This window comes from Rissa tridactyla, chromosome 19 (genome assembly GCF_028500815.1).
Source record: "Rissa tridactyla isolate bRisTri1 chromosome 19, bRisTri1.patW.cur.20221130, whole genome shotgun sequence".
Classification (NCBI taxonomy): domain Eukaryota; kingdom Metazoa; phylum Chordata; class Aves; order Charadriiformes; family Laridae; genus Rissa; species Rissa tridactyla.
In genome coordinates this window covers 4,020,300-4,048,190 of record NC_071484.1, presented here as the reverse complement: position 1 = coordinate 4,048,190, position 27,891 = coordinate 4,020,300, and the positions used below count along the sequence as shown (strand labels likewise).

General features: G+C 54.5%; 1 protein-coding gene across 1 annotated transcript; it reads right to left on the bottom strand.

The window, feature by feature from the left end:
* CRHR1 (corticotropin releasing hormone receptor 1) lies at positions 1–27,768 on the bottom strand. The gene is made up of 13 exons (XM_054224733.1): positions 27,718–27,768; positions 19,200–19,284; positions 9,445–9,564; positions 8,096–8,181; positions 6,898–7,004; positions 6,412–6,532; positions 5,988–6,141; positions 5,681–5,741; positions 4,714–4,786; positions 3,502–3,587; positions 1,588–1,723; positions 1,344–1,385; positions 1–141 (listed from the first exon to the last, which is right to left on the bottom strand). Exons 1-13 carry the CDS (start codon positions 27,766–27,768, stop codon positions 1–3), a joined length of 1,263 nt encoding a protein of 420 aa, XP_054080708.1.
* Positions 27,769–27,891: the final 123 nt, after the last annotated feature.

The following is a 27,891-nucleotide window of genomic DNA, read 5'->3' as shown; positions in this document are numbered from 1 at the left end:
TCAGACGGCCGTGGACTGCTTGATGCTGTGGAAGCTGACGCGGGTCGGGGAGGTGGGGATGGACATGGCCCGAGCCACGCGGGCGCGGATGGAGTGTTTGTCCTGCCATCGGTGCCACCGCTTCCGTACAGCTGATCGGACCTGGGGGTGCGAGAGAGAGGAGAGGACATTTAGTCACCGCACAGCTGTCTGCAGTTGTTCAGAGGCACCAACCATCCCCATCCTCAGTCTTTCAACCAAAATTGCTGCCAAAACCCTGCAGGGTCCCGGCAGCCCCTGTCACCTCCCAGGGCACCCTTTGATGGGATGCTGGTGAAACGCAGCCCTTGCAGCTGTGAAGAGAGATGAACCCAACCAATGGCGCCTCTGAGCACAAAATGGAAACAAGGTGGTGAAATAAATCTGAGAAGGGACTCTGCAGGACAGCCGGCATCTCACACGCTGCATCGGATGCTGTAAGGGGCTGGGAGGGGAACGAGAGATAGTTGGGGAGGTTTTACAGCTTGTCTGGTTCATGCTAGTGGCATTTCTTTGACATTAATTCCACCCTACAACAGCCCAAGTGCTTTGTGTGGCAGGTAAACAGTGAAGAAATGCCTTTCCATTGACTGCAGCGTGGGGTGGCCCTGGGAGGTGGGCACTGGATGCCGGCGGCTGAGACGGTGCAGTTGGGTGAGCACCGAAATCCCCAGCCAGCCCAGCTGGGCTTGAGAGATGTAGGACCATGAATCGCATGGTGTGATATGCTCCTGGTTCACCAGCTAGCCCTGGTCCAGTCCCTTTTCATCCTGCATCAATTATTTCCGATTTTGTAATGAAGCAAGCTTGCCTGGGGCAAACCCTCCTGAGCCAGCAAAGATGCAAGATCATTTGGGAGGAGACAGAGGAAAGAGCTGCCCAAATGATCAGCCCCACGATCAGCCTCTGCTCTCACCTCCTTCGCTTTCTGCTGTCTGTGGTTTGGGTCAGAGCCTGGGAGATGCCCCTGTCCATATGCCGGGTGTGCGGAGATCACCCTGGGGAAGGATTTCCCAGGGATGAGGGGACACTGGGCCCTTCTGCTGCACCAAATCGCACGGGTGCATCCCAAGAGCATCTCTTCCCAGGGGTCGATTTTCCTCCTCCAAAGGAGGAGACCGACCACAGCCATTCCCATCCAGGCACAGCCTGTGTCTGGAGCTGGAGGTAACGTACTGACCGATATGGCAGACGCCTTCAGTTGGGGAATTGGGTGCCGGCGCCCTCTGAGCTCTGTGCAGGGGCAGAGCCTTGGGCTGAGCTTGCGTCTGCTGGCAAGGAAGGCTCTAGAAACCACCCCCCCGCCCCCAACCCCTGGTGCTCACCTCGCTGTTCAGGAAGCAGTAGAAGACAGAGACAAAGAAGCCCTGGAAGGAGACAAGCAGCAGTCACCATGGAGCTACGGCCAGCAGCCACCCCCAGGCTCAGGAGCTTTGGAGCAGCCCTGGGGTTTGGGGAGGTCTGTTTTTGGGAGGGGGCAGGAACAGGGTGAGGCATCAGCCACAGGTTGTGCTCCTCCGCATCCCTTGGTGGGGGGACTGGGTCGGAAGCTAGCGCTGAGGACCATACCTGGAAGGACTCCAGAAAGGAGTTGAAGTAGATGAAGACGATCCTGGAGATCTCATCCTCCCCCGGGTTGACGAAGAAGAGCATGTAGGTTATTCCCAGCAAGGGCAGCAGCACCAGCGTGGCCTTGACTGCTTTCCTGGGGAGAAAACATGGACTTGAGCTGCTGCAGGGCGGCTCTGGGCATGGGAACTCTCCCCATCCCACTCCCAGCACCAGACTGGTCTCTCTGGGTCTGGGCAAACCAGTGACTAGGGGAGGATGGAGCAGAGCCGGGCTATTTTCCGATGCGATCCCCAAGCCATGGGACTGGTTTGAGCACTGGGCACCTTCTGTGGTTCCTTCATCCAGAAAAGGGCGGTGGATAGCGGAGGCCTGACCTTGAGCTGGCGTGAAATGATTGCTTGGCTGATCTAGGGCTCGGTTAAAAAGGAATTAAGGAGGATAAAATAATTCATGCCCTTCAACATGGGTTTATGAAAAAACTTATCTCAGATAATTAATTTGATATCTTTTCTTGATGAGATTACAAGTGCAGTTTGTGAAAAGTAATAGTGCTGATACAAGAGGAAGAGTTGGGGCTTGGCATCTCATTCGTTTGGATTAGGGGACAACAACAACGCCAAGCCAATGCTTTTTGCTTAAAAAATCCTGTTAATGGACAGATTCCAACATTAGCTGAAAATAGGAAAAGTCATCCCTGGCGGGTCTGGACTGGGCAGGGCCGGGGCCCGGGACCTGTGCTGCATCGCTGACCTGGAGGAGAGCCACAGCCACCGACACAAGCTGGCAGATGGCACGGAGGAGCTGGAAATAACCGAAGGCACGAGCATCTTCAGGCTGTCAAACCAGGGACAGCACGTGTACTGGTGTGGCTTCCCTGGGGGAGCAGCCATGGTAGCGAGGGCATCCATCAGGTTTTTACCAAAAGCCATCGTCTAAGGTGAGCAGGAGCCCTCCAGGGCTGTCCCTTGCCTGGTTTAAGCAGGACTGCATGGTTTAAAAACCTACCAAACTCTCCAAGTTTTCCTGTCCCACAAAATTTTTCTGAGAAAAACGTTCTTCTGCCCAAAGGTGAAAAACCTTCCCTGCCAAAATCAGGCAAATACTGGAAAACCAGAAGTCTCTCAAAATTGCTGCCTGAGGCCAACCAGCCTATTTCAATAAACTTCATCTTTGCTCACCCCAAGCTGAATCGTTCATCCCAGCTCAACACTCCGTGATGAAGCAAGCTGGCATTTCCCAATGAGAGCATCTGAATTTTTCCATTCTCAGCTGGAAAAGCCACACTCCACCCCAGCCCTGCTTCTCTTGACCCAGCACGCAGTGAGATCCCTGATTCCTGCCCAGAAAATGATCCGCAGAGAAGCACTGATGAAGACCCGAGTGTCTTCTCCTGTTCCAGCTGCTTCGGAGGGCTGCTCTGACCGTGCACCTCCCAAGTTGTCTGCAAAATATTCCCCAGCAGGGAAGGGTTAAATCTTCCTGCCTTGTGCTGCCAAGAGTGCTGCCTTCTCCTTGCAGCTTCGGAGGAGGTGTTTGGGGTGGCATTGATTCGTGACTTCTCCCTTGGCCTTTGCTTTGCTGCCAAGCAGCAATTTAATTCTCACCTCTGCGCCAGGATTTGCAGCTCCGAGCCCGGTGAGCTGATCAGGTCCCACCAGCAAAGGCTTTTGCAAAGAGACTCAGCTCCCAATGGCTCCCTTCAAAAGCAAATCCAGCCATCCGTGTTCTCCATCACAAAGCTCTCACTGGCCAGGATTTTTGAACAACCCCAGATGCAATGGCCACATGCATCCTTTGATGTCTCTCCATGCTCCCATCCCCTAGACACTTGGCTGATGGGGCTCTTCCAATCCCCACTAATTGCGCTAATGAAGTTTCTAGGTCTGCTTTCTGCTTCTTTTGCACTCTTACCTGTACTGGATCGTCTCCGACGTGGTTGAAGCTCGGAGCTTCGTCATGAGGATTCGGACAATGTTGAACAGAAAGATGAAGTTGATCTGGAAGGAAGAGGGCACCTGGTTAGCGTCTGCTCCCCCAGTGTTGCGCCCCATTTCCTCAGCACACACAACAGGCTGTGCCAGGGGAAATGGGAATGTTTCCTCTTGAACCTGGTCTACTGCCTTCCACGCACTCGAACAGGACATCTGCGTTTATCATTCTTAAAGCACTTTAGCAATAAGATTTAGGAGGTTTTTTTCAAGGGAGCAGGGCAGCAGGACACATCAGGAGATCGGCGAGGGAGAGCAAGCGTTAGAGAAAGGGCTGAAGGGAAAGAAGTTGGAGGGGGAATATAAGGCGGCTGAAGGGATTTAGGGAGAGTGGCTGCCGTCACAGCAAGGAGCCACTTGGCCACTCTCCCAGCTGCCAAACCGCTAACAAAGGCACGGGAAGGCAGCACTGGGACCCGAGCACAATTGACACAAATTAGAAGTGGCCTGGCTACCTGACGGGCTGGGAAATGAGAAGCAGGCTCAATTATTCAGCCAGGCCAGTTGGTGCTGGTGATTAGTACTCCCTCAGGCTTTCTTAGCACTGGGCAAGGAAGGAGGAAAAGCTGTGGGACCTCGTGCACGGCTTTCCCCCTACAAACAGGGGCTGGGCCCTGGCACTGCTGCTTGTGACATGCCACCTCTGTGTCCCTTCCCAAAAGGGCAAAGCCCCAGCAAATTATGCTCCCTATGGCCCCTGGTCCAAGCATCGTTGCTCAGCCAAGGGCCAGGAGCAAAGCGAAGTGGATCGGGGAATGGGGTTGAGGTCCCCAGGCTGCTGCGAATGCTTGGCAGGGCACCCACCTGCACCCAAATAGTGCCAGGGCAGGGATGGAGGGAATTACTCATGCATGTGGGAGTCTGCCGATGGGACCACCCCTATCGGAATGAGGTTTCCAGGCTCCCTTTCTAGTCCATCCCAAGCCATCAGGATCCCTGCACGCCATTTCTCATTGCGGGTTAGGCGCCCAGATTTGCTGAAGGTGCAGTTTGGGTGCAGGGAGCTGGGCTTGCAGGGCGAGAGGCATTGCTGCCGCGGGGCGATGCTGCAGGAGGGGGCGAGACCCTGGTTCCTTATCCTATGTGCAGATGGGAAGGACCCTAATTTTAACAAGCAAGGTCGCTTTGCTCTTACCAGAAGCACCAGGATCATGGGGCCTTGGTAAATGTAGTCGGTATAAACTCCCGCTCGCTTCCCAAACCAGCACCTGCAAGGCAAGGACAAGCAGCATCGGGGACATCTGGTGTTGGGGACAAGCCTGCAGTGTGAGTGACCTGGATTTACTCCTGTCCTTGCACAATCTCTGTAAGTCACTGTCCACAGGGTGAAACCACTACAGCTTAAACTGCTGTAGCCGTTACGGAATAGCTTCCCTGGGAACCTGGTGTATAGAGGCGCCTGGGGGCTTGTGGGGGTGTTTATGGGCCCCGTGCGGATGCGGGAACTGGTTATTGTAGGACAAGCAGGAACAACCTCACATGCCCCCAGGTGGTGGTTGGCTCTGTCCCCAGCAAACCCTGTGGGAGCTCATGCAGGTGCATCCATGTCCCGGGAGCACCTTGTTGGGGTTTTGTTAAATCAGTGCCCTGCCTGCGTGTGTAGCACAGGGCTGCCAAAGTCAGGGGGCAGAACTAGCACCGAAAAACAAGACAAGCTGCCATTCATCTAAACGGGCTCCTTTTAACTTCTCAGTCCGCAGGATGAACTCTCAGGTGCCTGTTAAGTCCTCCATTAGCAAGTCTCTGTGAAAATGGCTCAGGTGGTGGTAGTTTATATCTCTGCTGGTAGATTAAATTCCAGCTCCATTTAGCAAACACATTGTAGGAGCTCTGCCTTAGTCTTGCTTTTTCCCCCCTTAAAAATTTGCCCTTTGAAGGGAAAAATGCAGCAGCAGGCGGCTGCAGGCAGGGCTCATGCAGCAGAAAGCCTAAAGGTGAGATAAAAGAAGGAACGGAATAATATTATCTTTTCTTCCTCCCACCCTTTCCATGTTCCCTGCCTCGTGTCAGCCCTTCCCGGTAGGATCCATGCCTGCCACAGCCCCTGGCTCTGGGTAATTGGGATAGGAAGGAGAATGGGGAATGAGAGCGATCAGGCTCACTTCTCGTTGTCGTAGTACAGCTTCCCGATGGCCCAGGCAACGATGATGGGAAAGGGGATACCTGCAGATGAACACACGGATGAGTCTCAGGGGTGCAACCTTGCCACCAAATCATGCTGTAACAGCAATTTTCTCGCACAGGGTAAACCACTGGGTGAGCTGATATGGGCATGCAAATCCCATCCTCCTGCTCCTGGCAACCTTCTTGTAGCTATTTGGGTACAAGAAGAGCTGGAGCAGAGGATGGGGGTGGGCATCACTATAGCCCCGGGTACCTGGTGGGTGAAGGGGAAATCCTGGTACTTACACCAGCCAATGCAGATGAACATCCACTTGCGGAGCTTGTCCGTGGAGTAGGTGAGAACGATGGCCGTGTGCAGGTAGCAGCCCTCGCCGAACATCCAAAAAAAGTTGGTGACATGGAAGTAATTGTAGGCAGCAGTGACCAAGCGGCACCAGACCTGCCGAGGGGGTTAGGAGGAGACGTGGAGGGTGAAGAGCAGAGCTCTGTGTTAACGGTGGTGAAACCAATACACAGAGCAACACAGACTGCAGCCGAGCAATTGAACCCATGTTCCTTATAAGCTGGGGTTGTCCTCCAACCAGCAGGCAGCCCTGTTTGGCCCCTCAAGCTGCTTTTGTGGCATCATTGTTAGGGTCCCCGAGCTCCCCGCACACCCCAACATCTCAGGACCGGGCTGAGGCCAGCTGCCTGGCAGAGCTGCACCTACCACATTGCTCTCGTGCACCTCCGGGTTCATCGTGAGCTGTACCACGAACCACGTGGCGTTGCGTAGGATGAAGGCTGTGATCAGGTTCCAGTGGATGATGTTCCTCAGGCAGCGGATGCTCCTGGAGATGGGGAGATAAGGGACCGTCAGAGCATGGTGGGTGTTTGGGGGCCGGACACATGTGGGCTGGGCGACAGGACTGTTTGTGGAGCTGAATGTCTTTGTTGGGACGCAAAGCGTGAGCTGCTGGGGCCATGCCCTGAGTGAGGTGCACAGGACCAAGGCCAGGAGTTGGAAGGCACCAAGGAGGACCCTCTGCCTCCATAACCAAGTGCGTTAAAAAAAGCAGCAGGAGGAAAATAACCCTGAGATAGGCACGATCCCTCCAGACTGGAAAGCAATGGCCATGGGGGTGGATATGGCAAAACATGATGGCCGTGGGGTGACCTCTCTGGGCTTGTCCACCCAGCCAGTCAGGTCACTCACCGCAGGCGCATGAAGAGGACGAAGGCCACGAGGAGGGCCCCCAGCGAGACACAGTGCCCCAGGTAGTTGATGATGACGGCGATGTGGTAGTGCAGCTTGCTCTTCTTCTGGTGGGGGGAGATGGGGAGAGGATCAGCAGCAGCCCCGGGTACCACCACCATCACAAAACCACCACATCACATCCAAGAGCTGCACCGCACGTTTTGGGCCCTTTTTCACAAGGCGACTGGAGCCCACCTGGTGCAGGACAGTGGAGGTGGGGCTGGAAGGGGACGTGGCTGGTTGGATGGAGGACAGGAGAGGCAGCAACCTGTCCCTGCAGAGGGCTCAGGCATTTCATATCCTACCCACGCCAGGGCAGCTCAGGGTTGCTGTCCCTACATCACCGCTCCTCAGCGCTGGGACATCCCCAGCCCCTCGTCTGAGGAAATCCTGCTGTAATTCAGCCAAGCTCGCCGGCTACGTGACATCTGATGTCTCAGTTCATTCCCCGTTGCCCTGAGGGCAGCTGAAAGGCTGGGATGAATTTGGGCAGAGGGAGCAGGGGATCTCAGGAAGATGTGAGTGATAATTAAATTAATTGATTGCTCCTGCTGTTAGGCACTCATCCAACCTGTGAATTAGCAATTAACTGAGTGAGAAAACCATTCCTGGCAAGAGATGTCAGCATCTTAAATACCAGAGGTGGTTATCAACTGCAAATGAACAGCCCATATCTCTTCCCCTCTGCTCTGAGGGGTGGCTTGACCTACTCAGGGGCTTATAATTCTTGGTTCCCTTTTTTTTAAATCCTTTCCAGCTTCCTAAACATCTCCTTTATTTCATTGTCAGCAGGGAGGGATGGGGTTTGCCCTGAGTGCTTGCGTCAGGAGGGAGCTGGAGGAGGGTGATGGGGCGGGAGGGCATGCTGATCTGCATCCAGCGGCCCCGGGGCCAGGAGACCTCACACCACAAACCCTCTTGGATTTTTAACAGGGAAGGAAACAGGCGTGGCTTTATTTTTGGCAGGGAATGAAAATGCAAATCAAGAAAGGGGTCATATATGCTGCAGGCAACCTTATATCTGGGATGCTGCTGCACGCCCAGCCTACAGCTCCCTTGGGCCATTCCTGACCTGGATGCTGTTGTCCTTCAAAACTCCATTGCCTGTCCCTCACCCTCCTGCCAAAGCCCGGCTGAGGAGCTGCTGAGATCCTACCTCTTCGCTGAGTATCTCCTGGCACTGGGAATAGTTGACCCGCGCTGCCCAGCTCCCGTTAGCGAGGCACTCCCTGTAGCCATTATCTGAAAGACAGGGCGCGTGTCGAAGGGTTAACGGTGTGTGAGGATGGGCACAAAGATGGCATTGTCAGATGACCTGGTGATTGTCACTTACGGAGGGGGTCGCTGGCATCGAGCCAGCGGCATGTTTTGCTTTGAAGCCAGCTCAGATGCTGCCGCGGCTGCGGTTGCAGAACCAAAATGCTTGGAACGTTTCAGACCCGCTCAAGGGCTTTGGGTCTGCACCAGCCCTGCCCCTCAGCACTTGGGGTCCCCAGCGCCTCCCACCACGGAGGTGCAGTGGGGGCAGCATGAGTTTGACTCTCCTTTTCCTCTCCTCTGCGCCCTTTGCTCCACCGATCGCGTGCCATCCTCTGAGTGCTGCTTCAATGGCAGCATGAGGTTTTCACTTCTTTCCCTGCGTTAGGAGCTTTCTTTGCCTCTCAGCAAGGACGGCAAGTGGCAAGGCTAATTGGGAAGGAACGGCCACGACAGCCTCGGAGCAGCCCCCGATTAGCGTCAGCGCCGGGGTGATGCCAGCACTGGGGTGATCCTGGGCTTCAGCTATTAACGGGAGAGACCGTGAGCCTCATCAGGGCGACGGGATGGGACGGGGATGGGGATGGCTCTTAGGCAGGCACAAGTAGGGATTAACGCAGAGAGAATCCTGTAACGGCATGAGAGGCACCGCAGAGCAGGAGCCGTACGCACGCCGTCTTCCGCTGCCGCAAAAATGTGGGGGACGGAAAAACGGATGTTTTCTGCAGGAAGCAAGATGGTTTTTTTTTCATCAAAACCAGCACTTGGGTGGTCAGAAACTCAACCAGGTGCTAGGAATGGCTTTGGGCACTTTCCAAGTGCCTTTGCTTTGTCCCCTGTTCCCAGCACATCATTGGCAGTGACAACGCAGTCACCCATGCTGGGAGGGGATGCGCCTCAAGGTCCCCCAGTCCTTGCTCAGCTGGGGGTTGCAGACCTCTGTGCCACCTCCGACAGCAGGGCAGGCTCACTCTTCTTCCCCTGTCCCCAAGTTGGGGACATCAGCCTCCTCCCCCTTCATGAGGCCCTGTCCAGGAGGACCTGCTTATAAAGCTGCTGCTGTGAAACCACTCTCCCAAAATTTGGGATATGAGGGCATTTTTCTTTTTCGGTTGATGGATCCCACAGAGCTCCCCAACGAGTTCTGTACCCAGGGGTGTATTGTCACTCATGCCCCTGATGCTCATGGCTCTCTGAACTCCCCCATCCCTCGTCCACCATGTCCCCCCCCAGTGCTGCTCATCTTACTCGTGGTGTTGTACCGCACGCCATAGAAATATTCGGGGCAGGGTCGAGCAACCAGCTGTCCCACCGCGCTCCGGGGCCAACACGTGCCGATCAGGTCTACGGAGGCGTTGCACTGGGGACCTGTGGGGAAGAAGGGTAGAGAGTTAGTGGAGAATTGTGGGCCACTGTGGGCCACCTCCAGGCTCTGGAAGGTTCAAGGTTTGCCTCGAGAATGGGGGACAATGGGTCATGGCAAGCTCAGCCCCAAGAAGAGCCTCATGGCAGACACCAAAGGGGGTCTGTGCCGAGACTCCCCAAGGGCTGGTTGATCCATCCTGACCATGACTCTCATCCTGGTCCTGTCTGAGCACCTGGGTTAGGCCCAGTTCTGGCACAAGCCTTGTTTTCTGACCCAGCTTCCCAAGTCAGCTTGGGGTTCCCTGGCTCTGGTCTTCCAGCCCTGCTCCTTTCTTCAACCATGACTTTGGCACCCAGCCCCGTAACAGCCAGGTTTTCCCTTTCCCAGGGATGACTCCAGCCTGGTGCTGGTGGGATGCTCCTCAGAGCCCCTCCAGTCCTCTCACACCCGGCTGCAAGATCGCCTTCCCAGCCATTCCCGTTGGTCTCTTCCCGCCTTTCCTGGGAAGAGAGCTCCAAGTCTGTTGCTGCTATTTCAGGTTGCAAACAGGACTTGTGTGCTTTTCCCAGCTACACAAGCGTGCTAACGGAGGCATTAGGTAGGCCAGATTGCAGGCTTTTTTATGTATAATTTGTGTATATTTAGAACAACATGTACTGTAGCTAAATATGCCCTAGCTACATCTCAAAGTGAGGTAGGAAGCACAACGGCTGTAATATCCATATAATACAATCCATGACAGGCAGCAGACCCCTGGAAGGGGCAGAGTTCAGTGCAAACCACTCCCGGGTACCCGAGATGTTTGTGCTGCCGGCGCAGAGACAGACATTGCCATTTCCTAAGACAAAACACCCCAATTCACAGCTCTCTGGGTGTGAGAACACCGCGTTTCCACTCCACCCGGACTCGATGGTTGTTATTTGAATGCCTTTCCTGAGACTTCCTACGAATAGCGCTGGCTAAAGAGCGACTGAACAAAAAAAAAAAAAAAAAAAAAAAAGGCAAAATATTGTGTTGTTAATATGATGAAAGTTTTCACGGGGGAATATCTGTTCTCACTGATTATTGGAAAAATCGGCTCCTTGGTTTCTTGGGGTGTTCTCAGAGCAAATTTCAAAGAAAAGGAGGAGCTTCTTCAAACGTCTTTGTAAGGGAAAACAACTTCCAAGCGTGTGAGCTGGGGAAGCATCAGAGCGTGGTGAGTGTTACCTTCTGCCTTCCATAGCTTGTAGTGAGAAATTAATTTTAACAATGACCTTTGCTTTTAGCTTTGCTAATGTGTATGGTTGCTGCAGCAACCTTCACTTTAAGTTAACTGTTTTAAGACACTATTTCTTAGGAAACAAAGTGCATTTAATCACGTCTAGTGTGCGTGTCTGTGCTTATCTGCAGCCATTTGCATTCGTTGAGCTCCTTAGTTGTTTTTGACCCAAATTTGACAGAGAAATAGAGGGTCACAGAAAATGAAGTCCCTGTTTAAAATTTTATGATAATATTCATCCAGGTAGAGAAAAAACAAGTGGTAATTGCTTCAACTAAGGACGAAGTTAAATTGCGAGTGCCCTCCCTGTTAGCCACCTGGGAATCCACCCAGGTGAGAAGCCGCGTGAGTGTCTGGAATAGGAAAAGCTTTGCTTGGAATAACACAGCATAGGAAAATGGGGCTTGCAGAGTGCTAATGCCCAGAGCAGCTCATGCAGTCGTTGAAAACCCTCCCTGTGACCAATGGGGCTGAGCACAAACTCCATTTTCTCCCCCCGCCGCCCACACCTCGGTTTCCCTCCCGCAGCCCAGGGGCCGTGCTGGGGCACAGGCGCAGACTGCTCAGGGAGGACATGCAGGAAGGCTCAGTAATTAAAAGTCAGCAGAGCCAGAGAGCGGCAGCAACGGTACTCTCCATCAGGAGAACAAAACCGCAGCAATACCATTAATAACCAAACCCAAGGCAGATTCATGGAAATGATGTGGTCAGACAAAGGTGGCGTTGTTCTGCTGCGCGTCTGCTCAAGTCTGCATTTAACATCTCCACATTTCTCCAAGGCACTTGATTTAATGCTAATTGGCACTCCTATTAAAGCACTACGGCCACCCAGCAGATGACAACCGGAATGGACGGGTCTGGCAGTCCCACCACGGCAGGGATGCGGGGTGAAGCTGGAGCAGCATCACCAGTTCAGCCCCCTCTTTGTCCCATGGGTCGGGGTTGTGGGGTGACATTCGGGCTTGGGGGCTGCAGCCGGGCGAGCAGAGGCTGTCGGAGACTCCTGGGACTTCACCCTGTGCACAGCAGGCTTCCCCCCGCCGCCGCTGTAGGCGGCATTTTGAGGTCTGACCCACCAGTTTTTAATCTAGCGGGTGCCTGTAATATTTTTCCCAGGCTCACGCTAAGAAATGCTTGATGAAGAAAAGCTGCAGAAAGCAGATGCTGCTCTTTCTGTTCTCCCCAGCGTATAAGGAAGAAGAAGAAGAAGAAAAAAAAAAATCTCCTGCTGGGGAAGGGTTAAGTAAAACAGCGAAGGCGAAGGGTGCCGTGAGGGCTTCGACATCGCGTTTGCCCAGCACGACCATCTGCTCCAGCTGCTCCCCAGCGGCACGCGGCTCCCGGCACTTCGAGCACTGTTTAGCATGGAAATTACATGTATCAGTGCTAAATGCTTTCATATCTGCTTCGCGGCCCATCCGTATTTGCAGGGGGATTATTCTCCCAGGTTCTGCAGACGTCTGCTCCAGCTTTCCCAGCACCGTCGGGTGCACAGACGCAGCTTTGGTCTTTGCAGCGTTACGGCAAGAAAGGTCAATGAATTTCCTACCTGCACCCCATCCCCCCGATTTGGCTCCCTCCTGCACACAAACACGGCATTTTGGGTAGGAAGGAGCCAGTCCTGCTTTGAGATGGGGAATGTGGCACGGGGGAAGTCACTCAAATCCCTTCTCACCCTATTTTCTTCGGGTTGTGTTGCTTTGAAGCAACATAACGCATTTTCTTTCTTCTGAAGGAAAAAAAGTGGCCGTCCAGGGACTTACACGGAGACAAGTGTATCACAATAACTGTCTCAGGATAACAGTAGCAATATCCCTCCTGTTTATACAAAACATCCTTCTCCAGCCTGCTTCCCCCACTCCCAGAGGCCCCTGAGATGGCTCCGAGCTGAAGGCGTGCAGCGTGCGAAGCCTGGCAGGGCAAAGCTCTCCAGTCCCAGCTAATCTGTCAAAGATTTTGAGCAAATTTAAAGAGGATGGAGCGTGTTTATCCTGGGCCAGCACCACCAGACGCGTGGCCACGGCGCTCTTGAGCTGATGCCAGGAGGTCTGAAGCGTTACCGTACCATCCAACCATTGCGGGGAGGGTACGAAGAGGAGTAAAGCAAAGGTTGTGCTGATATAACCGTGCCAGTAAACGCGTTCTCATCTCACACTAGGCGCAGCTTTGCACCAACGCAGCATCCCAGCTTGCTGCTGTGCGCCCAGCGACACCTCAGGCCAAGCCTCTCTCCCCTTGCGCAACGCAAAGGGGCCAGGAGAGACCATGGCAATCGGAATCACAGGCTCATTCCCATGGTTGGGAGTGATGGGGTTATTTATCTAAGGCGTCTCAGGAGGCTGAGTAACAGCTGAAAGGTTTTAGCTCATATCTCTGCCCGTCCTGAGCTTTTACTCAACCACAGTCATCGCAGTCCATCCCTGATGTCCTTGGTGACTGCGTTGCCGCTGCTGCTGCTGCCTCCTGAGCTGCCTGGAGCCTCTGGCTCCTTGAGGGTGTCCCTGCTGCAGCATTTGCATTTGGTAATCAGGGCTTCATCTCCCCATCTAATCAAAATATCCTCGCTGAAGATGGCATGCAAAAGGTTGTTTATCCCTCCTGAGCAGCTCCACCACACCGGTGGAGCAGGAGGAGCCAAATCACACCTTATTTCCCCAAAGCAGGGGTCTTTGGGGGGGATGCTCTTATTTCAAGCCGCTGGTGTACCCAGGAGGGGTGGCTCATTCACAGCTGCGGAGCTAAATGCTTGAATAACGCCTCAAGGCATTGAGGGAAATGACACTGGGGGACAACTGATGTTAACACGGGGTTGGAGTTGGGGTGGTGGAGCTGCTTGCCTTCTCTCTGAGTCAGGGTTGGTTACTCAATATGGCTGGGAGACACTGTGGTTGCCTCCAAATACTCAGATCCCTGCTCACAGCCGACCTCCAGCACTGCTTTCAGTGGCCTTGGATATTCCTATTTATCTTTGTAGGAGTCCGGTCCTTAAAAAACCCCCAGCAATCCTCCCAAGCATTCAAGTTCCGTGATCCTCAATGTAAAATAATTACACGGGCTAATTAAGTGTTATGATAGCAAAGTGTCTTTGTAATGAATTTTCGGCTTGTTGCTATTCACCATCACCAATGGTCCCCTTGGGTCTTTGCCTCTGTTCTGGAGAAGAATAAATAGGAGGCATCAAACCTAGCTTCTGCCATTGGTATTTGATGCCTCTGCTCAAAGTTGTCATTTGAGATTGACCATGTACAGCATATATATTTATCGAATGCATAATGTAGCGGGCTGGGTTTCGGGGAATACCTTGTTCTCCTGATACGACCCGTAGAGTGGTTGGCGTTGTGTTATTACCAACAGTAGCAGCAAGTGGTTTATTCCCCAGGCTTTGCTGGTGGGTGAGCGAAGCAGCATAATCCCTCGCTGGCAGAGTTTTCCTAGCAAAGACTTGGAGTTTGGCTATGACTGAACAGAGTAGCTGGCAATGATTTTACTGCATCCAGTCCAAAGCGCGGTTTAACTGCTGTAGCTGCCGCTCACGCTGAGACGTGCCAGGACGCTGTTTCCTACCAGAAAATCTCATCACCTTCTTCCCTCCTCCCCTACAATAAAATCTATGAATATAAGCAAGTTTCTATTGACATTCCCGTGTCCTAGATGATGGAGCAGAATGGCTTTATCGATACAAGTACCCACTTAAGGCACTATGATTTTTCCATACAGATGAGTTCAAATTTTACGGTTCCCAAACCTGCCCCAGTGTCACTGCTCTCCCTCGGTGCCAAGTCCCTGCCAGGACTCATTGCTGCCTCTTTAGCCCCTGCTCAGCTCCTTTATGAGTATTTCTGCCTTGGTGGGAGAGATGCCAACGAGGCTGAAGGGAAAAGAAGCGCTGATGTTGTTAATTTGACCTTTATGAATTTAAATTCGGGTCTCTCCCCCGGGGGAGTCAGTGGGTGAATGAAACGGCAGCGGCAGGAGCGGGGACTGCTGGAGCAGCGTCAGCGGTTCGGGGAGCTGAGCTGGAGCGTGTGGAAAGTCTCTTGGTCAAACTGTCACCCGCTGTGAAACGTGTTTCCAAACCTGTCTGATAAAGTGCCTGCGAAGGAAATGCTCTCATCGCTCCCTGCTCCCCTGTGCTTCTCAGCCACAGGCTTTTGCTATATCTGGACCAACTTGATTTGCTTTATTGCAATGCCAAGCTACGCTCCGTTCCCCTCCTTGAAAAAGCCTCCAGTTTAAAAAATAAAAAGACATTTCTATTCAGTTCTGCCTAGCTTTGGTGTCATTTTTCCTTTGCTTTAGGAGAACTTGCATGGCAGGAAACGTTGCGTTCCTGGGAAGGAATCAGCTGGGCTCCCCTCTCTCTCCTGAGCACACACACAGGACTGAGGATAATAATTTATTGTGATAACAGTTTAACAGCTTAAAGGAGTGAATCGTGCAGCCAGGACCAGCCGGGGCTATTAGCAATGGGGTGCCAACTCCTTGGGCTGATCCAAGCTCGAATGCTACAAACAGCCAAACAACCCGGGGAGCGCTCCGAGCTCGCTCTGCTCGAGTGCTTTCTGCTGGGCTGCTTTGGAAAAGCCTCATCTATTAATTAGGAAGAGGCTTTCCCATCTGCTCAGATTCCCCTTTCCTTCTCCAGGGAAGTGCCCCGACGGGAAGCGGTCCTGCAGCTGCCGGGGGATGCTTTGCTCCGATGGGTGAAGTGACCTTGTCCCTCCCCTCGTGGCAGGGCGAGGCGAAGAGCAGCTGCACACAGACCCCGGGGAGCTGAAATAATCACTTCGACAAATTTGCGGTCTGAGGCAAGCTGTTGGCTGGGAGCCCTTGGGACAGGCACCTATCCACCCCGGACAAGGGATGCTGATCCTCGCTGCATTCCTTTGCAAGCCTAATCTGGGAATTTCTTGGCTTCCAGATGTTTGGGGGTGCCGCTGACCCGACTTTCCTAATGCACCATGTTCACCTCAAGTCCAGCTTGATATGATTTCAGCCTGGAGGAGAAAACATTCGCTGCTGCTGAGGAAAGCAGCCTTTCTGAAGGAGTGGCCAATTGTGCGTGGATGCCCGTGTGTCCCAGCACCGGCCAGAATCAGGGGCTCACCGAGAGGTATTAATGACGCGTTCCTAAAATACGAGGTTGGACCATCACGCCTGCGCAAGGACTCTCAATTCCAAGGGACATTGCCCGGTGTTGGGGACAGCACGCCTAAAGGAAGGTGGGTAAGTCAGTGCTGATAAGAGGGCAGGACAAGGGAGCTCTGCGGGGCTCAGCTGCTTTGCTTCCCAGGATGAAGGTTTGCTTGCAACACCTGCACCCCATGAGCCCGGTGAGCATCACCCCGGGTCTCTCTCCACCACACTTCTGTGAGCAGAGACCTTTCCAGCTCAGTGCACGTGCCTCGGAGAGCACTGGTGCCCTGGTGATATCACTGTCCAGCCATGCATCCTCATTAAAAAGTGTGAGATTAAATAACGAAGGGACTGGTGACCCGCGAGAGGAGGAGAACCCACGCTGGGCTACGTTTCAGAGGAGGGATGCTGCACGTGGGCGCGAGGCCGCACATCCAGCTGATGCCCTGCTGAGCCACGCGCCGGGACACCGCTGGGCTCGTGTTATCGGCATGTGCCATTTCCCAAGGGTTACGCAGGCATTAACAAATTAAGTCTCCCGGCACCGCTGCAATTCTCATTAGCGTCATCCTAACAACTCTCCATGTTAAATAGCCTCAAAACAAAGTTTGCAGTTTTGTAAATATCCCTCCCTAGGAATCGCTGCCTGAATCAGGCAGGGCTTAAATGGACCCCGAGGATGAGGGCTGGCGCTGAGCTCCACTTACCAAGCAGCAGACATAAGACAATTAATTTCATCTCTACCTCTTGTTCCAAGCCCCCTCCCGGAGCTGGAAGCGGCTCTCACATGTGCCAGCCCCATCCCAAATTAATGAGTTACTCAGGGATGACGGGTTGGGTGCCCGGAGGCCCTGCAGGTGTTGTGAAGCTGAAGCCTGACATGTTGTGCTCCCCTGTCCCTGGGTGATGGGCACTGTGGTACACTAAATCCTGCTTGGATTCATGCTAATAAATCCCTACAGAGCAAAGCCCAATCCTTGTAGAAAGCTTGAGGGTGGCATGGCACATCCATCAGCAAAACCACGGCAGAAATTCTCCCCCTTCTCTGCCCTCTCCCTTGGGCTCAGGGGGTTTCAGCAGTGGGTGGCAAAGGCCACGAACTGGGCATGAGGATGCTCTTGGACCCTGGGTCGTGCCACCGGCTGGTCTGTGCATCACAGAAAAGTCCCTGCAGTGCTTGGCCGGTGCTTCTGCGGGTCAGCGCCCATGGAGCTGGACATGTGTTGCACCAGGGAAGATGGGTAAGAAGAAAATAAATGCCATTGATGGACGAGAAGCTCAACATGAGCAGGCAACGCGCACTTGCAGCCTAGAAACGCCCCTGCATCAAAAGAAGCGTGGGCAGCAGGGTGAGGGAAGGCATTCTGCCCCTCTGCTCCGCTCTGGTGAGACCTCACCCGGAGCACTGCGTCCAGCTCTGGAGTCCTCAGCACAAGAAGGACATGGACCTGTTGGAACAGGTCCAGCGTAGGGCCACAAAGATGCTCCAAGGGCTAGAGCCCCTCTGCTGTGAGGACAGGCTGAGAGAGTTGGGGGTGTTCAACCTGGAGAAGAGAAGGCTCCGGGGAGACCTTGGAGCCCCTTCCAGTTCCTGAAGGGGGCCTACAGGAAGGATGGGGAGGGACTCTGGAGCAGGGAGGGGAGCCATGGGACGAGGAGGAATGGTTTTAAGCTGAAAGAGGGGAGATTTAAATGAGATCTGAGGAAGAAATTCTTTGCTGTGAGGGTGGTGAGCCCCTGGCCCAGGTTGCCCAGAGAAGCTGTGGCTGCCCCATCCCTGGAGGGGTTCAAGGCCAGGCTGGATGAGGCTTTGAGCAGCCTGGGCTGGTGGGAGGTGTCCCTGCCCAGGGCAGGGAGGTTGGGACTAGATGGTCTTTAAGGTCCCTTCCAACCCGAACCATTCTGTGATTCTATGATTTATCACAGCCTAACATGGCCAAGGACAATCACCTTGCTGAGCAGAGTGATGAAACCTTCAGGGAGCAAAGCACACGAGCGATCACCAGGTTTCTTGTCTGCACCGTGCCCAGGCCAGAGACATGGGGGCATTTCCATTGCCACTGGCAGCCCTGCTTTTCCTCGGCTTTCCGCCTCCATCTCCTGGGCTGGGGGTGCTCTGGGGACGCTCCTTGCAGGGCTGTGTGCCCCGGGCTCTGCCAATCGGCCAGGCACTGAATCAGCTGGTGCCGAGTTGTAATTTTTTAAGAAGGAGTTTTTAATGCTGCTGTTAATGGGAGCTGGGTGGCGGGCAGCCATCTGTCAGCGCTGGACTTCCGCAGCCATCCATCACCCTGATGGAGAGACCTGCTCCGAGCAGCAGGGACCGGGGCAAGCTGGGAAATTGCCTGGTGCCTGCTCTGGTCTTCATTCAAACGTGGGAAAACAAACTCTGCAGCATCCCTGAGCTGTGGAGGACTTTTCTCCTTATCCCTGTGAGCTCCTTTCCTCTCCCTCAGCCACTTTTCCTCCCTCAAAACCTGTCACTGAACCAGACCTGTCACTGCTGAGGTGACATCCAAGTCACGTCTTGAATATAGGCTAGCAGCCAGTTTTGGCACAAACACATCTTGGGCCTGACCTGGTTGGATGCAAACCCACGTGCGGGTGTTGAGCAGGAGTGAGCTGCCCATGACCCTGCTGGTCTCACCCAGCGCGGCTGAGCCAGCCTTGGCCATGGCCATGGCCCCAGAAGCTCCTCGTGGCTGGTGGCCTCCCGAAGTGCTCAGTGACACACATCTAGGAGTGCTGGGGGATGGAGGGTGGCCGAGCCCTGAGCACATGGTGGCCACACTGCACTGGTGACGTGGTCTCTGCATGAAGTCACAACCTCCAGTTGTCACCCCTGGGCAGGGGGATGGCAGAGGGGGGTGGACACAGGGGATAAAGGTCCTGGTGTCCTTGGGATGGCAGAGAAAGGGCAGTATGGGAGCAGGGGCCAGGCAGATGTCTCTTTGCCCACCTCCCCCTCGAGCCCAGCCCAATAGACATTTATTTTCTCTATTTTTGGCTCTTCTGAGCTGTGCATCTTCTACCTGCCTCAGCTGTCACCCTCCAAAGAGGCTGCTGCAGCAGCCAGCACGGGGCAGTAACGCGGCCTCAGCACATCCCACCTCCCCCCGAAAAGGAGCCAGGAAGCCCCAGATCAGCCCAGAGACACCCCCTTACCCCCTCTTCCAGCCATCCCTGCCACCAGGGTCCCCCGGGGATGGCAGGTGGGGGCTGGGGACGCAGGGCACTCACCCGTGTGGTTGGTGACAGGCGGCAGGCTCTCGCAGTACTGCTCTTGGATGGAGGCTGCAACTGGGCTATCCCAGAGGAGAAACGCCTGCACGGGGAGAGAGCAGACCACAGGCAGGGTTATACGTGCAATATGCTGCTTCCCCAGCCCCCGATCCCTCCTTGGACACGGCAGCAGGGGAGGGGGGTCAGATCTGAACTTGTCCATGTCTTGGTGGATGCCACCCCCAAAGCTGCACGACGGACACGTACCCATTTGCGGGACGGGTTTCCCAGCCCAGAGGAGCTGGGTTTATCCAGCCCGGGGTGGTGAGACTGACACTCTCTGCTCTATTTCCCACTCACCACTCCTCTCCTGCCCCAATTATCCCCCTCAGCAAACCACACTGCAGCCCTGCACAGCCCCTGCCAGGCCACGGGGCTTCTGCTATTTAGCAATTTAATCAACACTTTTAGTTTTAGCGTCTTTGCATCCTGAGAGCGGACAGGGGAAACATGATGAGCCTGACACCACGCTCAGATTTTCAATACCTTATTAAAATCACAGCCTTGTAAGCTGTCAGCGGGAAGATGTTAATACACATCCTTAAGGAGATCTGATCCACAGTCAACCGAGTCTGGCTAAAGCCTTTTTTCAGGAGAAGGGCTTGTCTGCAAGCGCTGCCATTCCCATTGCATTGGGAAGCATTGACCAACATCTATCCCACCCCTTCTCCAGCGCAGCTCCGGGGTGGCTCTGCATCTCTGCTGCTAGTGAAAACCATCGACTCCGTCAGCATGGGGAGCTATTTTGGAAAAAGCTACTACCGAATTATTGTGCCTTTGCGGGAGTTTGGGGAAACTAAAACCGAGGAAGGCAATTGCAAGTAGAAGACGGCAGAGGGACGGTGCCGTTAGACCCAGGGCTCACCAGGGAGGCAGACGGCGGAAGGAGGGGACCTATTGTTTTGCAAAACACATGGATTTCTACCAGAGCAGCTGCCCAGTTTCTCCTCTGGCTTATAGACGGGTGACATGGTGACAGGCACTGATCCCCTCTGCTCAGGGGATGAACGCCAACGGCGAGGCTGAGCTCCACTTCCCCCACCCCGAGCCTGCCCAGCCAGGGCTGGCCAAAAACCCCTTGGAGGAAAGCTCACCGCTGCCGGATTGAGCGGCCGAGCCGTGCCCCGAAGTACCAGCACTCACAGATCCCTTGGGGGACTCAAACCCGAGCCTGGGGGTGGGAAGGCTCCTCTACTTTCACCTCCTCTACTTGCGAGCGAGCTCCCGGCTCCCCAGGGTGGTGGGCTCGGACACCATCCTGTGCTGAGCCAATGCAACGAACAACCTCCGCCTTCCCCACCGGCCAGGCTGGTCCCTGATCTCCCTTCCCGAGTGCCATCTACCTTCGAAACTGCTCTGGGTAGGGAGGAGCAGGTCCTCCTCTTGCCCTTTAGCCATATGAACACTGGCTGCTCTTGCTGGCACACTCAGCAATCCCCTGCGCCTTACCAAAGCATTAGCAGGGTTTATTCAGACACGGAGACAAGCTCAGCACCCACTTGCTCTTTTCCAAACAACTATTTACTGCTTTGGAAAGCTGGTTTTGACAGCAAGAGAGATGTCAGGCAGACGTACAAATGGAGCTGAGAATAGCTTCCTTGTTATGACTGCTCCAGATGGCACAGGGGATCCGGCAGCAGAACCCTGCCCTGAGCTCCTCTTGTGCTGGTCCTGCAGGAGCTGGGCACCTCCTGGGTCTCTTTGCTGAAAGCTGAGACCCCCCCCCAAACTCCAGACATGGGGTAAGCGAGGTGTAGCAGGGCCGGCTCCCCTCTGCACTGATGCCCACCGGGCCTGGTGGCTCTTTGTACCAGTAGCTGGGACAAAAAGGTTCCCCCAAAAGGGGCCAGGATGGTTTGCCTACCGGAATGGGCCCTCAAGTGTTAATTGGATGCGTTTCTCCTAATCTCAGCCTGCTCCAGCCTGGCAGTGCCCGTTCTCCTTCCAGACACAGGGAGAGGTCTTGGCACTGAGCAGCAACACGGACCAAGCTGCAGCTAGAGGGGGGTGTGGATGGAGCGCAGTCTCTGGCTCTTTGCAGGCTTTGTAAACGAGCTGCAACAGCTACAGAAGGAAGGAAGAAAGAAAGAAAAAGGTTCCCCAAAACACAGCAAACCCTAACAGCTTTTTTACCAGGCTCTCAGTCTTGTCTCACTGCGATGTGACGGATGCTTTTGACAGAGGCAGAGGTTTTTTCCCCACTCCCGTCAGCACCAGCTCGAGGAGAACAAGCTGGGGAAGGTGGCAGCTGCGGGTGGATTTGCACAAGCCAAAAGCATCCCGATGTGGTACCCTGATGGTCAGGCTCTTGCCTGTTTTGCCCTGTGCAGGTTACTTGAACCCCTCCCCAGGCTTTGCACAGAGAATAGGTCAAAGCTCCGTCCTTGAAGAGCTTCGTCTGCCAGAGCATCGCTGCCGTAATGCCACATGGCGCCCAGCAGGTCCCAGGCTGGCTGGGCTGGAGCCAAGCATGCCTCAACAGCCCCGAAACGGCAGTGGGTCGCGCTCAGGGCAGAGAGGGGCTGTGTCCCTCTGCCCTCCTGGCCCTGCTTGGACATAGGTTACGGAAAATCATGCTCTGCAGCGAAGGACACCTCCACGACCTCTCTCAGACTGCCAAAATCCCGGAGAGCTTCAGCTGAGCGTTCGGCTGCACGGGGAAAGAAAAGCAATCTGCTTTTCTAGAAGCAGACGCTGTGCACAGAGGTCCCGGTCAGCCCGGGGGGAGTTGCTCCCATGGGGACGATGGTTCTGCTGGGAACTGCATGGGCCCCGTGAGGCCCCACACTGGCAGCAGCTTCTCCTCCATCAGGAGCCCCCAGTGGCTACACTGCTGTTGCCCCAGCATCCACCCAGCTCCCTTCCAGGCTCTGCAACACCTCTGTTTTGCACACAGGGAGGCATCGCCACAGACGCTGGTGGGACTGGGTTGACCTCGGACCTCGCGGAGCAGCTCACTCCTTCCTTTCACCCCCATGTTTCCTACAGCGGGACCAGCCGGCCCCCACCAGTCCTTGTTGCACGGCTCAGGCACCAAAACCTGACGCTGCTCCAGTGTCCCACACGGCAAACACCAGCGGCAGTTGGTGTCCCGCTACCCTCCAAGTCCCAGAAGGGAAACTGAGGCACGGAGCACCGTTTGCCGGAGGTGGCTCAGGCTGCGCTGCACCACATGGGGCAGGTCGCTCCTATCCAGAACCACCAGCCGCGTCCTGCTGCAATGCCACTGGGTTTTTCGGAGCCATTCCCTGTGCCCGTGAGGGACACAGGGTGGCAGATCCCCCGGGTCAGGAGATGCGGCGCAGCGGGCTGAGACAGTGTCGGCTCTTGGGCACGAGGAGGCTGGGGGGTCTCGCTGCCAGTGTGGGTGTGAGCAGCAAAATCACACACACACACACACGGCATCAGTCTCTGTGACCTGCCACTGACCTAGCAGCAAAATTCAATTAATAACAATTAGGAATTAATGTCCCCCTGCAGTGCTTTCCCTCTCCAAAGCAATCCACAGATATTAATTAATATATTCACATCCGAGTCAAACGTCAGCCCCCTGCACCGTACTACCCAGAGACAGGCTTGTCCCCTCTTGATATCTTATTGCCTCAAACAAGATCGGATCTGCGTGGCAGGAAGGGCTGACAGCTCTGAGCAGCGAGATAGATGGCTCGTAGCCTAATTAGCAATCTAAGATGGGGCTTGGGTTTTCCACTGCCGACAGGGCTGTAATTGGAGAGCGGAGCGATTAGCGGGACGAAGCAGTGCGAGCCAGCGGCTTTGCACAAAGCAGGGAGAGGTGAGCGGGACCGATGGATGGTGACGGCCACTGAGACCTCCCTGGGAGGGGGGTCAACACCAGCCACCCTGGAGGCATCCTTGCTGTCGGGACCTTTCTCACCCATCACTTCTCCTCCCCAGCTTCTCTGGGCTTGCTGCCTCCTGAGACACTCGATGTGGAAGAAGAAAATCCTCCTGGGACACACCGAGAGGGGAAGGGCTGAGCACCGTCTCTCCGCCCTGGACCTTCGCTGAGGTTCCCTGGGGCATCAGGCTGGGATCGAGCCTGCTCTTGGCCCCGAGCCTGCAGAAAAAGGTGCCAGACTTTGGGTGTTAAATACAGTGAACGTTAAAAGAGCTGGATGCCAACCTCGGATGGCAGAGCAACATCAGCGGCGCGGGAAGGGAGGGCACGGAGCAGGACGTCTTGCCAACACCGCAAGCCAAAGGCTGGAGGTGGCTTTGAAAAGCCTGACGGAAAGAGCTGCCCCCTCAAATGGGCTTGGAGGTGGGCAGGGAGCCTCCAGCCCCTGCTGCCCAGCCCCCCCGTCCCCTGCCTTCACTCCGCTGGGGGGATCCCTTTGCCCTTGTCTCCTCTGACTTCCAGGCACCGTCTTCTGCAGCTGGTGAGCTTCTTACCACCTCCACCCTGAGGGCTTTCACTTGGATAAGTCCCATCCCCAGCCCAAGCCACGAACGAAACTCTCGGGGAGCACCTGGCCCGTGAAGGACCCTCTCTACAACCCCCTGCCTTAACCATGAGCTCAAGGTTTCTCTGCGACCCCCGCTTGAGTAACCACCTCCCCGGTGCTCCTCCGCTTGCTTTCGTGCAAAGCCCCATCAGAAGCCTTGCTCACGTCAAGGCATCAAAAGCGCAGGCCGAGGACCAAGGCTCAAAGCAAGAACCACGGGGGGATTTTCTGTGGCTGATGTTACTCGGGGCGGGGGGGTGGCAAAGAACAGGCAGCGAGAACGCCTCCATCTGGCATTGAAAATCTGTGAATTTATGAATTTAGCCATATTAGAGGGCCAGCCCCCGTTGTGTGCAGACAGAGGCTTTGGTGTGAGTATTTATTCTGTTCGGAGTCGCTCTCTGAGCGTGCTGGATGCAGATCCTAACAAAAGAATATCAATCAGGGCTAAATGAATGCCCTGTAAAACCTGATTTATGAGGAATTAAAGGTTTTTTTCTGGATTAAGCTCTGGTCTCTCTCACTTGCCATAAATAATTCTTACTTATCTATCAAAAGGGGCGTGGATTTTGGGGGACAGGTGAAAAAAAAGAATAACGGCATTTGGGTGTTGGAAGCTAAAGGCACAAACACGCCGGGGAAGGGGACACTGCGCGAATCAAAGTGGCTCCTATGGCATCGGGATTTGCCAGAGCAAAGGCTGCTGAAGAAGAGTTGGAGTGATGGACACAAGCACAGGGGAGGGCTGGTTTTCTAAGGCGGGGGAATGAAACTCTTCTGCAGATCGTACACGGGGGGGACCCATGTGCACTCACGGATATTTTCATTTTGGGGTTGGAGGTTTGTTTTCCCCAGCTGCCTCCCAAGCCCCACATCTCGGCTGTCCCAAGCCCCCCTCCCCTTCACCCATCACCTTTTTAGGGTCATCCCCCTGGGCTGAACCTCTGCCATTTAATTCACCGATAATTTTCCTCTGGTTTATCTGTGTTCACAGCTAGGGAAAGCTCGGCCACAGCAAAGCGGCATCTGCCATGGTCTTTCCAGGGCGAATAGTACAGGATCCCAGGGTGGAAGAGGGACTATGACCTGCAAAAGACCATCACCCTTTGCCCTCTGCCATCTGAAGGGAGGCGATTGCCTCTGGGTGGGCGACTCATTGATAAAGCAGGACACTGCAGAGAAGGGGATACGGTTGGGAAAAAAAAAAAAGAAAAAACAACAGATGGGCCTCTGGGTATGTTATGCCGTCTTTAGAAAAAGCCACCCGCTCATGAGTGACAGCTCTCAAGCGTCGGACAACGGCTCCTGGGCTCGGTTTGTTGAGGGAACCCCATGCTAATGACTTGTGCTTTCCTTCGGGTCCGAGTACTGTTCTCCAAGACAAAACCATGGATGCAGCTTCTCTAAATGCCGCAGACTGGGACCTCAGCTCGAGCTTGTCGCTCGCAACAAACTTCTGGGCCATCCCCGTGCAGGATTTCTGGCGAGCAGAGCTGTATTTCAGGGCAGGGTTGAGGCGGCCGTGCAGGTTATTCTCACCGTATTTCTCTATATTCATCCTATGGCGACAGAGCAGCTATTCCGGGAACAGGCTGTGCCATTGCCATTCACTTCTTCACGAGAGATGCGAAACCACGGGGATGATTTCATACATGCTGAATCGACTCTGGCTTTTAAGGAAAGCGAGGACTGGGAGAGATCCCCAGGGTCAGCGTGTCCTGCTACCGCAGCTCCGCGGCTTACGCCAGGCTTTGAGCAGCGAAGGGGCAGGGGGCTGGTTTTTGGGCTTCTTAATGCTGGAGCTGATGAAGGCAGGGAGGAAACCACCCCAGCCCCAACATCAAACCCTGGGTTTTTTTCCCAAAATGCTTTTGCAAAGAGTTTTATCAGCCCCAGAAATGTCATCGGTTCCTGACAAAGCTGCAGGTGAACTGTTTCTTTTTAATCACTTATTTAGTTTGTTTAAATGACTTGCAGGGTGCCGGAGAAGCATTTTGCAGCGAGTTTGGCTGCCGGTCTGTCTGTCCGACCCCCCCGAGGGATGTCTACCCAGCAAGGCAAGGCGCACAAATGGATGCTGAACTGGAGCTGCTGGCCAGATGCGTGGGGAACACCTTCGCTGTGCCAGCCCAGGGATCTGCGGGATGCAAAACCTGCCCGAGCAGGGGAGATTCGCCCCTGCTGAGGTCTGTGTTGGGGCCAGACCGCTGCAGGTCTCTGCTGGATGCTGCCTGGCTGCGGGGATGCGCTCACAAGAGGCTGGAGTTTCACTGTTTTTTAGCCTGCATTGTCCCCAGGAGAGGGTTGGGATTGTGCTGGAAAAGGGTCTGAATTTTAAATGCATGTATTTAGAAGGAAAAACAGATAGCTGGATTGCAAAGGGGCATTTTGTAGCTTGGGTGTTTCTTTTTGGAGCTGGCTGGGAGAGATTTCTCTCTGCTTGGGCTGGCTTTCGTGACCCCCCTCCTGGTTCCAGCTCCAGCACGGGAGTGGTTTTGCTCTCAAACTGGAAGGTTTTTGAACACTTGGCCCTCCATCCTCGCAAGGAGCCCACCCTTGGGGGACATGCAGAGGTGGCCAGGGAAACCCCTGAGGTTTAGCAGAGGATGGGAGCTGTGTCTCGGTGCCTTTGGGCTTTTTTTTTCCCGAGCACTTTTCGCTCACAGAGTAGCTATCGGGAGCTGTCATGCTCACTTGTCTGTCCCCATCTCAGCCCCTGCCTCTATTGCACCAACTCTGTGGCTTTGCCAAGGGTGTCCCCACATGTTGGCCAAGGAGGACCTGGGCTGGGGGGGAAGACGTCCTGCCCTGTCTCGCCTGCGTTTCTTACATCAGAACAAAACCAAACCCAAAGAGGGGAATATAACCGCAAAAGAGCTCTTATAAAACAGGATCAGGGGTGCGCAGTTATAGGAGAAAGCAGCTGCTCAGAAGAGGAGCCTTTAAAAGCAACACCAACTTGGCAAGGAGGTCACCTGGCGTATATCAGCTCTTCTCATCCCTTAGGTGAGAACTTTCCTATCCCAAAGGTGCAGCTAAATACTCCTCCCTGCTCTTACCGCCGGCAATGCCTGGTGAGAAACCAGCCCGCGGGGTACGAACCTCAACGGTGCTAACGGGGAGGGCTGACCCTCCGCTCCTTCTGCCGTCTCAACTCTGCAGTCACAACTGGGCCACTGAGACAGCATTTTGCAGCGAGCTAGGCAAATTTTTTTTTATTTTTTTTTTTTTTTAATTTTAACCCTCTTTAACACAGAGGTTTAATCGAAGACCTGATCATTTCGTTTAACTGCCTCCTTAGGTTGGTTCAAATAATGTTCAGGATTTCACTGTAAACCTTTTCGTCTCCTCGTTTCCCCCGGGGTTTGCGATTTAAACATGCTTTGGGCTGGGAACATTTCCTTTCTCGATGAGCCCTTGGGGAGGAGGAATATTGCTTCTGACAAAGCATTTGCATTTTGTGCAGAGCTGCAAAATTAGCAGCGGCTACAGTTCTAGAGCAAGCAATTCAGAGAGGAAAGTCTTCTGCTTTGCGGGTGGGGGGGGAAAGGAGAGGTTTCTTTAGAAAATCAGTTAAGGAGGGGTACAATCAGGCATTGCATTTGTATTGCCCCCATCCATCACACCCCCAGAGCAGCCGCCCCCTCCCAGCAGCGTAAGGGAAACTGGTGGCAGCTGGTTTCACTGGGAGGTGCGAGGCGGGGAGCTGCTGGGAGAGCTGGGCTGCGCTCGGGAGGACCTGGCTGCAAGTCTCCCCCCCCTCCCCGGCTTTAACGATCCTTTCACCCACTCCAGTCCCCTCCCCATTAGTTTTTGGGCATCGTGAGCTTTTGTCAAGCCCCCGTGCCTGGACTGGAGGAATTCTCCGGAGGGCCCTTTGTGTAGCGGTTTCTCCTTTTACTTTTCCCTTCCTTCAAAGAAATGGAAAAGTCATTGCGGAGAAAGCGAGCGGCGGAGGGTGCGGAGGGGCGATGGGGAGGGAGGCAGAAGAGGACTTAAAAGCATCTTACCTGCAGGAGGAGGAGGAGGAGGAGGGGCGCAGGACGTAGGCTGGGCACCATCCTTAACTCCCGCTGCGCCCAGCTCGCCGGGGCATGGCTGGCAGCGGTCCCCACTCCCGCTGGGCTCCTTCTGCCGTCGGGGATAAAAATCCTCCGGGTTCCGTGCAAAGGAGCGTGTCCGGG

Coding starts and splice junctions, on each gene's coding strand:
- CRHR1 (XM_054224733.1), bottom strand. CDS start 27,768: ATGGTGCCCAGCCTACGTCCTGCGCCCCTCCTCCTCCTCCTCCTCCTG. Junction 8,182..9,444: donor CGTGCGGTACAACACCACGA/GTAAGATGAGCA, acceptor CCTGTCTTTCAG/ATAATGGCTACAGGGAGTGC. Junction 6,142..6,411: donor AGGTGCACGAGAGCAATGTG/GTAGGTGCAGCT, acceptor CCCCCTCGGCAG/GTCTGGTGCCGCTTGGTCAC.